This window comes from Galleria mellonella, unplaced genomic scaffold (assembly GCF_026898425.1).
Source record: "Galleria mellonella isolate WM207_F2 unplaced genomic scaffold, CSIRO_AGI_GalMel_v1 utg64, whole genome shotgun sequence".
Taxonomy (NCBI): domain Eukaryota; kingdom Metazoa; phylum Arthropoda; class Insecta; order Lepidoptera; family Pyralidae; genus Galleria; species Galleria mellonella.
The window spans coordinates 9,678,488-9,690,651 of NW_026442133.1; the positions used below are offsets into that span (position 1 = coordinate 9,678,488).

The 12,164-nt window shown below is 36.1% G+C and overlaps 1 protein-coding gene across 1 annotated transcript in view; it reads right to left on the bottom strand.

Moving 5' to 3' along the window:
• LOC113512510 (visual system homeobox 1-like) overlaps window positions 1-12,164 on the bottom strand; it is a 46,481-nt gene that overhangs the window by 30,791 nt on the left and 3,526 nt on the right. The window contains exon 2 of the mRNA XM_031906926.2: window positions 7,212-7,459. Coding sequence (XP_031762786.2) covers window positions 7,212-7,459 — 248 coding nt within the window. The remainder of the gene's footprint in view (window positions 1-7,211; window positions 7,460-12,164) is intronic.

The following is a 12,164-nucleotide window of genomic DNA, read 5'->3' on the forward strand; positions in this document are numbered from 1 at the left end:
ATTTATTTAAGGCTTATATCGGTAAATAAGCATTGTTAATTTTATTAGTTTTACAATATTTTATTTTAAATAAGCGGATACAATAAAAGGAGAATAATCCTTTTATGTGGTTATTAGTTTGGTAAATCACATAGTTTCCATTTGTTTAGTTATTTATTTTGTATATACTTGTAGATTTATAAGATAGGAAATCTATAAGTACCTATATATTTTTGTTATTTTAAATATTGTAGGATAAATCTAATTGTTTGAATATTCAAGTCGTTATACTTTTTGAAGTTATTTTCTGTTTGTTATTGTTTATATTTTAGGATTAACTTATAATTAAAATAAATATTTTCTTAAAAATGGCTGCGGTTAAAAGAATACAAATGAAGTACGATATGGTAGTTCAGAATATCGACCTTATATACGATCTTGTGCGGACAGACCAACTAACAGTAGAACAAAAGAATGAGTTTCGAGTTAGATATACTGATTTAGACACTCATTACCAAGAATTTGTTTCTATGCATTTTGAAATGCAACTTAAGGCGGATGACTCGGATTTAGATAAACTTAAAGCCGTATACGAAACTTATAACAAAAGGTATTACTTTATTAAGAGACGTCATCTCGAGTTGTTTAGTGAAACAAAACATGATTGCGGTAGTGATAATCAAAATACTGATTCTACTGCTAAGTTTAAGGCAATTCTTCCTCGGTTGACACTCCCTACGTTTTCTGGAAAGTTAGAGGAGTTTAATTCCTTTATAGAACTTTTCCATTCATTAGTCGGTCAAGATTTAACTTTATCGAATACGGAAAAATTATATTATTTGTCAGGTTCATTAGTAGGGGAGCCCAAAACGTTAATTCAACACCTATCTGTTACTGGTGATAATTATTCGATCGCAATTGACTTGCTTAAAGCGCGGTATAGTAACAAGCGGTTACTGGCGGATAAGTTGTTGCACAATTTATTGAGTGCGCCACCAGTAAATTCTAGGAATTTAAGTGGTCTTAAATTATTTGTAAATACTTTATTAGAAAATACAAAGGCGTTAGAAAAGATGAATTTTCCAGTAGATTCGTGGTCATATATTTTATATTATATTAATTTTCAAAAATTGGATAACAACTTAAAAAAAGATTTTGAAAATAAGATTGAGGAAAAGGAACTACCTACTTTTTCGGATTTATTAAAATTTTTGGAATGTGAAATACGAAAGTTGGAGTCCAGTGCGGTTCCTGACTCCAACACTTCTATGCGGCGTAGAATGCCAGCTCCAGCAGCGGTACGAGCTGCCCATGCGGTAATACAAAATCATTTTACCACATCTTGTAAATATTGCGGGACAGCGGGTCACTTCATTGTCAAGTGCGAGAAATTTTTGGGTTTAACGCCTACTATTAGAAAGCGTCACGTGATATCGAATAATTTATGCTTTCGATGTCTTAATAGTCACAATATTGCACAATGTCAATATAATAGAAATTGTTACAAATGCAACTCGCCAAAGCATCATTCATTATTACATTTTGACCTCCCTGCGGGGGCGCGGGAGCGGCAACAGCGATCACCATCCAATCACATCATGAGTAACACGAATGCTCCGGACCATGTACCTCAGGTGACGGTCCCTGCGGCCACGGTTCAATCGACGAGTACAAGTGTTAATAACGTGTTTGGAGGAATGTCATCGCAAGCAATACCCTGTGGGACCTACCAACATACAGTTTTGCTAGCAACTGCTATGGTTCGGGTATTAGATTCACACGGATATTATCTAGAGGCACGTGCTCTGCTTGATGGCGGCAGTTACGTTTATTTCTGAAAATTGTGCTAATAAGTTAGGATTAAAGCGGTTTAAATCTAACGTAGTAACAGTCACGGGGCTAAGCGATATTCCTGTAAGCGGTTGTAAAGGGGTTGTTAACTTGACTATTATACCCAAGTATGCGGATTTACCTGTTCTCTTTACAACGGCTACAGTTTTGAATAAAATCACTCGTAATTTGCCAGGATTCTCCTTATCACCTCGATTAGAGGATAATTATAGAGGATTAGTTCTTGCGGATGAACAATTTTTTATAAGTCGAGAAATTGATATTTTGATTGGTGCGGATCTTATTGGGGACATTTATTTAGGCGGCGGTACTATCAAGGTACACGACCACTTACCTCGTGCGATGAATACGGTGTTCGGGCATGTGTTGACTGGTCCTGTCACATTTATGGCTACAGATCCATGTCCTCGGGCTACTCATTCTTCTCATACATTTTATTCTAACATTTCTACGGATGATATTTTGAAACGATTTTGGGAAATTGAAGACCTTCCTCACGCGGTTAAAAACCCTATGGACATGGAGTGCGAGTCTATTTTTGTAAGCACTCATCAGCGGGATAAGGGCGGTAGGTATGTTGTACATTTGCCTTTTTTATCCAACAAACCTTTGCTTGGAGATTCAGTCCCATTAGCTAAGAAGCGGTTCTTGGCAATGGAAAAACGGCTTCAGCGTAATGACTCGTTGCGTAAAAAATATGTAGATTTCATGAGAGACTATGCGGAAAAGGGACATATGTCACTCTGCGTCGGTAAACCAGAAGACTATGTTTCCGGTTGTTTTTATATTATATGCCACCACGGAATTTTTAAAGTAGGTTCGGAAAATATAAGGGTCGTATTTGATGCTAGTGGTAGCACTAGTAACGGAGTTAGTCTTAATGATTGTTTGCATGCGGGGCCCAAGCTTCAGCGCGACATAATGGAGATTATTTGTAGATTTAGATTACATAAATATGTATTTACAACGGACATCCGAATGATGTTCCGTCAAATTTTGATTAACCCAAAAGATCGGCCATATCAACTCATCTTCTGGAGAGAGTCCCCAGATATGCCTCTTCAACTTTATCAATTGAATACCGTCACTTACGGGATGAAGTCGAGTCCCTATCTCGCGATACGGACCTTAAGACAGTTGGCTGAGGACGAAGAATCACGGTTTCCGGCGGCGGCGCGTCTTCTTCGTACTTCCGTGTACATGGATGACATTTTGGGTGGTGCGGATACGCTAGAAGAAGCACAAAATCTTAAGCGGGATCTGACCGGTTTATTAAAATTGGGCGGATTTGATCTCAGTAAATGGACTTCTAACACCGCGGAGTTATTGAGAAACATATCTGAGGAAGATTTAGAAAAACCTCGTATCTTTGTAGATAATGCGGACGGGCCTAGCTTCATTAAAATATTAGGCATCCAATGGGATCCCAGTAATGATAGTTTTTCTTATCATACCAAGCTGAATGATAATGTAATATGTACAAAGCGTTTCATCTTGTCGACGGTAGCTCGAACTTTTGACCCATTGGGCTGGATTTCTCCAATCATTTTACAAGGTAAGATTCTGATGCAACGGCTTTGGCTATTAAAGTTGTCATGGGATGACAAACCACCTGCGGATATTGTTGCGGATTGGCAAGGCATTTTAAAGGATTTGCCTGTAATTGAAAGTTTTAATCTGAAGCGGTTTGCCCTAGGAGATTCTAAGATTTGCTCTATTCATGGATTTGCTGATGCGTCTGAACTCGGCTATGGCGCAGCTGTTTATTTGAGAGCGGTCAATAACTGTGGTGAGGTTACTGTAACTTTAATGATGGCTAAGTCAAGAGTTTCACCAGTAAAGTCCAAACTTACCATTCCCAAACTAGAGCTTTGTGGCGCGACATTATTGGTACGGCTTACCAAATACGTCGTGGACTCTATTCAGAATGAGGTGGATATTGAAGATATTGTTTGTTGGTCAGACAGCACTATCGTACTTTCATGGCTGCGGATCTCACCTCATCTTTTGCAGACCTTTGAAGGAAATAGAGTGTCACAGATTGTCAATAGCGGTGTAGATATAAAGTGGCGGCACTTACCATCGGAAATGAACCCTGCAGACGTTGCAAGTCGTGGTTGTCGCGCGTCGGAATTGCTCGAACACACATTGTGGTGGGGTCCGTCTTGGCTTAAAGGTCAGGCTGATACCTGGCCTCAGAATATAATGAAAAAGGCAGAAGGCGATTTGCCTGGTCTTCGCAAGACGATGGTAAAAGTTCATATGGTACAGACGGAAGCGAATCCCATCTTTACGCGGTTTAGTTCATTAACTGTACTGCTAGCGGTAGTGGCTTATAGTTTTCGGTTTATTAATAATTCTAAAAATCCAAATCATAAAGTTACCGGTGTTTTGACAGCAAAGGAAAGGCAATTTGCCTTACTGCGGTTAATAAAATTGGTTCAAACTACAGCGTTTGCTAATGATTTGGATTGTATTAATCGAAAGAGTCTTTGTTCTTTAGGGTTGCGGCGGCTTATGCCTTTCGTTAGTGAGGATGGTCTATTACGCGTAGGAGGAAGATTGAATTATTCCGATTTGTCCTTTAATAGGAAACATCCTCTTCTTCTGCCAAAAGATCATCCATTAACGGTTTTAATAATTGATCATTATCACAAAATGCATTGCCATATAGGTTCAACGGCATTGCAGGCTATTTTACAAAGTCAATTTTGGATTATTTCGGCACGTCAAGTTATACGTAGCCGAATTTTTAAATGTATTTCATGCTTTCGGACAAGGGCTAAACCCGCGGAACCCTTGATGTCTTCGTTACCTACCGATAGAGTGATTGCTACGGGAGTTTTTCATACTGTGCAAACGGATTTTGCCGGACCCTTTATTATAAAGCATTCACGTTTGCGAAATGCAAAAACTTTGAAGGCGTATCTGTGCGTTTTCATTTGTTCAGCTACTAAGTGCATTCATCTTGAATGTGTTACGGACTTATCTACTTATAGTTTTCTGGCAGCTTTGACCAGGTTTACATCTCGACGAGGTCTCCCGAGTGTAATTCGGTCGGATAATGGCACCAATTATGTAGGCACAAACCGACATTTGGATGAAGTACAGCGGTATTTAGCTTCTCGGGAAGTACAAGCGGAGCTTAGTGGTACTGCTGCTAAACAAAATATTAATTGGCGTTTTAATGCGCCAGCAGCGCCACATTTTGGAGGTCTTTTTGAAGCTACGGTAAAGGCAGCCAAAACGTTATTACGGAGGGTCATCGGTGACCAGGTATTAACTTTTGAGGAGCTAGTAACGGTATTTACTAGAGTAGAAGCGGTTCTTAATTGCCGGCCCTTGTGTCCTTTGACACAAGATCCTCAAGATTTTGAAGTCTTAACACCGGCACATTTTTTAATCGGTCGATCTTTGTTATCAGTGCCCGAATATAATTTTGAGGATATTCCTAACTCGCGGTTAAATCGGTATAATCTTATTCAGGCACTGTCACAGCGTTTCTGGAGAAAGTGGAGTGAGCGGTACCTCCATACTCTTCAAATGCGGAATAAATGGATGTCTCCTACAGACCCTCCCAAGGTGGATGATTTAGTTCTAATTAAAGATGAAAATTTACCACCATTAAAGTGGAGATTAGGCAGGATTTTAGAGTTGTTGCCTGGTAAAGACAGTGTAGTACGAGTTGTGAAACTTAAGACTGCAACTGGCACTATAACGCGTCCAGTTGTCAAGATTTGCAGACTTCCTCTAATTAGTTGCAACCTTGTTATTTATTATGTATTAGTTTAGCTTTTTTAATTTATTAGTATTATTTTTGTTGCGGTTTCATAAGTGGGTTCTGTATAAGTGCGGTCTATACAGTTTCCAATATTTATTTATTTTAAGCGGTTTTGTTTGATAAAGGCATTCAGCCTTTCTCGGGCGGGGGGATGTTTAATTTATCTGCAATATTTTTATCGCGGCACCACACTTTCACAATTCTACACACACACACACACACACACACACACATATAAATATATATTGTCCCTGTAAATTAGTCATTACGGGGATATATGGAAACGCCTGCCCTCTGGTGTGAGTGCCGTGCAACAACGCCTGTGTGTCAACTTTTACGCGGGAACAACCATCGACCTCCACGGCAGTGATTAAAAATATTAATAATCTTCGGTTATTTGGGGTGAGTTTAGGTTATTATTTGTTATTATTATTGTTTTTATATGCATACACATAAATCGAGGAAAAAATAGACACCGATAACACGAATTACGGGAGCCCTGAACCAGCACCTAAGTGTGAGATGAAGTAGGTGATGAAAGTAAATATTCCACCGAAATTCCTCTATATAACATGATTAATCAAACCTCTACAATTATTACCAAAAAGATCTCTATTCCTCTCAACACAATAATAGCTAGTTGGACTTACTGTCCTCAAACTTATAGAAAATCCAATTGGTTATTTCACGAGACGTTGTTAACTTATGATTAATCAGTCTTTTAGAGAACTTATGGTTCCTTTAGATATATCTCTCTGAATAAATAATTGATTAATTCACAATGTGGTTAATCAACAATATTATTAAATATAATTGATTGGACTTATAGTTCATTCAATAGCACTCATCACTTTTAGTAGCTCTCGACCTATTCCTTTCAGGAGGAAGAGCTATAGATAGTTGGAAAGTCTACCACTGGTCTGGGCGTGTGGGGGGCTCGACCACTTCCCCAATTTTTTTATTACAATTGTTTTGTAATTTAATTTTAAATTAACATAACTTTAAATGAGTATAATTCATTAAGTATTCTTAATACTAAAAGATTTATCAATCATCTTCATTATTTAATTCCTATCATATATCAATTAAAGAACCTCTTAGTTATTAAACGCACACAGGGTTCTACATTATTAGACGATCACACATTTATTTATCTGGCCATTTGATCAAGTGTTCTACTATCAGATCTGATGAATATTATGTGTTTATTGTGTTTATATGATTCATAGGGTGTTTGAGGTGTACATGGCAACATAGGTATGGGGTTATATAAAGGGTGTTAGTCCATTCGTTAGGGTAGGTTTTATAGGCTTTCATTAGGGTAGGCTTTTCAAAAGCTTTAGTTAGAGGGTCTTTATTTATAAATGGGAAAAGGGGGGACCAGCACAAGCTCTATGGCGAGAGGTACAATGGGAATATACATATATATATTTACGCAACATAGCTGCATAAATGGAAACTAAGTTAAATAAAATTTCATTAAAAAAAACAACAAAATGGCTTAAAATGTCTTGTTGTAGAATAAAAATAGACTATATTAATAATTTTAAATACTAACTAGTAAATAATATTCTTTCGTCGTAGTGTCATAAGAACATACCTCAACTCTTTCTTCCTTGAGGTCGACTCGTAGCGCTAACTGTTCCCGTAGCACCACATCAGGGTAGTGTGTCTTGTCAAAAGTGCTCTCAAGCTGTTCCAACTGCTCTTCAGTAAATATGGTGCGGTGGCGCCGCTTGCGTTTGGGCGGCGGGCCCGCCAAACCGGCCAAGGCGGCGGCCGCGTAGCCTCCATACAGGCCTGCGTAGCCCCCGGCCCCTGACACCGCACTCCCCACGTTGCCGACACCTGTACCAAAAATCAAAGAAGTTACCTGAATTTATTTAATAATATTTTAAAATACGTAAACATGAATTCTAAATACCTATAATCCTTTACTGACAAAATATTCTTATCTCACTTGAATACAATATGTATTTGATTAGCAAAGATATGAATTGAATTATCTTCATTTATAAAAATCATCTGTCACCATATTCTTAAACGCTAACCTCCAAAACTGCCCGTCCGATTTCAATGACATTTTGTGAATAAATGTATATTTAATTCCAGCTTGAAACAGGATAATTTTAAGCCTTATATATGCCACAAAATATAATATTTAAAATGACATGTTATTATGCACTCATGCGTAAACAGGGTAATTCGCTAGTTCTTATACGTTACGTATAATGTATTAAAGTTGTAAAATATACACGTAAAATAAGAAAAAAAGCTTATTGCTAGACTACAATGAATAAAACCTTCTGTTATATAAATATTTCAAGGTTGTATATAATACAGACTGACAAATGAATTAGAAACAATGTAGTTGACTGTAGTTGCCTTCAAGACGACCTTCCAGTATCAGTTAAATGAGTGTATGCGGTACATAGGATAAACTGATCAAAATTATAATTCATAATTCATTCTAACCACAAAATTATTTAAATATCTTATTCATATTTAGTTTTAAAATGATGTCCTCGCACTTAGTACATCTATCTCAAAGATACAAAGAAAATAATAAAAAGTTTTGAAACATAAGAATTGTACACGTCACAATCGATCAGCTGTAATACGTGGCAAAACAATCGGTGCGTGAATATCCGAGCTTAGACTCAAGTTTTCCCGGTACGCTCACCACCCTGCAGAACAAAATATTAACGCTACGAATAAAAATTGAATATTTTTGCATACTTCCAACATCAGCAAAATAAGTAGGTATTATTTGTAAAAGAAATATAAAAGCTTTTAAGGCCGGCGGCACATTGCTAAGGCGCTATCGCTGGCTTTGTACACATCATTCCCTGCATTTACGCGGGCGTCAACTTAAGCCGTATCGATTTTATTATTCTCATATTTCATAGACATATGAGAATAATAATATCATATTGACCTACAAGCAATATTATTGTAGGGGTTGAATTTATTTGACTGTCATTACAATGTAGAGTTCCTTTATTGATTACCATAGAAAACAGTCCTAAGTTACTTTCATTGACACCCTGCAACATATACGTGGTCATCGCTCCATACATACATAGTATTCATGTCTATGAGTAATATACGACTACTAATTTCCATTAGATGGACTGTCAGTTTGTCTGCCGTTTTTACTTGTGTTTTTAACCAACATTAATTTATTTCTTGCATCTTGCAATTTTAAATAAAATACACACAAAAAATTGCTCATAACCGCGTTTCTCTGTAACGTTTACTCGCTCGCAATAAAATTATTATTCACGTTATTCATTATTTCAACATCAATAAACAACTAACTATCCACTAACAGTCAAAATCCGTACAACTTTTTATACAAACCGTCGCCAATCGAAAACAGTTTGTCTTCATTGATTGGTGACTTTTCAACTTGGGGTTATTCGAAATACATCAGTCACCTATATAGATTTTTTATAAAAGTGTGAGTTTGTTAATTATTTATTACTATTATATCCTGCAACTTTGCTTGTGTCATCTAGGATAAAAATATTCTAAGTGTATATTGTCGAGCTCAGTTAAGGTTTTACCAAAACAGAACGCAAATTTCAGTCTTAACTGAAAATGGTTCCTAGCGTTCTGTTTTGGTATTACACCTAAAATTTAAGAATTCCTAAATTCTTAAATTTTAGGTCTATTTTCTAGGGAACCTCTAAGTATACCACCCGTTTTTATGCTTTGAAGCAGCTGTGTTCACATGCGTGTGTCGAATCGCAGGACATAACGTAGCATGATGAAATTACGAGTGCAGGGTAGGAACTGAGACATAGGTAACACTATAGTTCTCAAGAATTACAATGTATAACGGAGTAGCGTAGATATCACAATGTATTCTGTTATAACCATAATGCTATCTATATATAAAGACGATTCTACCGTTTTCTTAATTTTAAGTACCACAAAGAAAATATTAACTGAATCTTAAGCCCTAAGCTTTCCTAAAAATACATATATAAAGTATTATATATGTCCGCGATGTCATTCGCGTACCAAATTTTTACATTTGTTTAGAAAAAAGATACTTTCATGTATTTCAGTATTTGTTAAGTCAGTAAGTCAATACCGTTAACCCAAATTGTAAATTAATACCACAATAAATTTTATTAAAACAGTATATCTAATTATAAATAAAAAATGTATACTTACCTATACACCAACAAAAAATTCATTGTAAGTCTATAATAATTTCTAAAACATAAATACCACGTCGTAGCTTAATTTAAAACAACAGTTTGTTTATGCAACAATCTACTGAGCCCCATGGGTATTTTTAAATATTAAAATGTTCTGCAAAATGAAAAGTAAAAAGATGTAAGTCCAATAATGGAGATAAACCGTACTTCGCCCTAGGCTATACCGGGTACTCCGCTACTGTTGCATCCATATTCGTTGCAAATACGAGGTATAAATCCCCAAATAATAAGCAAGTTTATGTTTTTTTTTTTTTTTAAACACAAGGGACAAACGAGAATGCGGTTCTTCTGATAGTAAGTGACTACCGCCACCCATGAGCATACACAAAGGATTATATTCTTTTCTTGAAGGTTACAATGACTTATCAGTTTGGAAATAATGCTGCTGGAAGTTGATGCCAATGTGTAGTTGTGGGTGGAAAAAAGAGTCTTCAAAAACGCACGATGTAAGGCCGCCACTCACCCACATGCTTAGGATGTAACTTTAGTTTATGGTAGATTGTACAATGGTGAAATTTAGCAGTAGGTATCAATTCGAAAAAAAAAAACTATTAGAAATACTGTCCGTACCCACTGTAGACATTTTTCCAAAAAAAAATTTTATTTATGTCGAATTCATTAAACATCCAAAAATCATAGTAATCACTCTTATACCTCCAGTAAGTAATATTGATAATAATTGTATTAACAACTGAAAAACTTAATACTATTTGGGGATTTTCCATATACCTACAACCTAAATTTTTACAAGTTATTATTTCATTATAAAGAATACAAATATGTACCTAATCCAGCCATAAGTTCTGTCACAAATGAAAATGTATTTTTTTTTTAATGAAGTAATGTAATTAATGTAATTTTTATTATTGTAATTATTAAAATTATACTTACTTACAAAAAATAAAAAAAATATTTATTAAAGTCTCTGAGCCCACCTGATGGAAAAATATAGACAAAAAAAATATTATCTGTTTCATGAAATGGCCATTCCTGAGGACTTGTTATTCCTCTGCAGTAAATTTTACTCTTCAAAGAAACACAGCCATGCAAACACAACTGCTTCACGGTTGAAACCTTTAATTTGTCTGGCCACGAATCTATGGCTTTACGCACTGTTTCCTAGGGAAAATTTGCCACTGCTTGCTTCAAAGATTTTTTAAGAGACTCAATGTCACCGTATCGTTTGGAACATGACCTGTTCTGTCTGTCCTCTAAAACTGCCCATAATTTGAAGTCTGGACTAGATGAGGGTCAATTTTCAGCTCTTATAAAGTCCGGAACGTTGGTTTCAAGCCAGACTTGGATAGTTCGTGCCTTGTGACCAGGTGCAGAGTCCTGCTGGAAAGTCAATGGTATATTTTTAAAAAGTGTATTTCTGAGAGGTTTCACAACACGATACAAGACTGTATCTTGATACACTTTTTGAAGTTGAAGTTTACACTCCTTTTTCACAAAAATGTAGTTTTGTGACTCCTTGATAAGACACGCCCCACCAAACCATCACTGACGCAGGATAATGACCACGTTATACCTTTCCGACCACTTGAGCAGCTTCTTTAAAACTGTAAACTTACACTTTATCATTTTGCTTATTGTAGTGTTCTTCAATCGTGAAAATTTTTAAATCGGTAAAGAGAATACTTCTGTGCCTTTCACCTGCGTATCGCAATAGATGGCGTTTGGATCGATTTTCTCTCTTAAATTGGTTAAAGATTGATTTAGGGCATGTCCTGTATATCTACGATAAGCACCGAGCTTCAGGTCTTGTATTATAATACGCGACAGAGTCCTAGCGAAAATCTTCATTTCTCGCGATAAGATTTTTTGCTCCCTAATGGGGTTTCGACGAATTCTAGCTTTAACAGCATTGACAACCTTTGTAGTTCTAACAGCACGCGGCCGCCCCAATCTTTTCTGGTTTTCGACAGAGGAAGTGTTGTTGTATCTGTTAATAATACGGTATACGAACATATGGCTGATACCAAGCTTTTGAAGTGTCTGGAATATGAGCGACGGCTTCATACCCACTTTGTGCAAGGCAATCACTACAATCCTATTTTCTTGTTGAAGAACCCCATTCCTTATGTGAAAAATGCAAATGTGATTATATGCAAAATGGAAATAAGTTTTTAAAATAATAAAAGTGTTCTAAATTCAAAATAATTAAAAAGTTGAAAAAAAAGTTTTTATATAACAGTATTTATGGCCAGACTAGTTATATGGTTCATAGTAAAAATTACAATACATAATTTATTATATACAACAAAACAAGAAATTGCTCAGGCTCACCAATTTATAATAGATTCACTTTTAAAATTTAT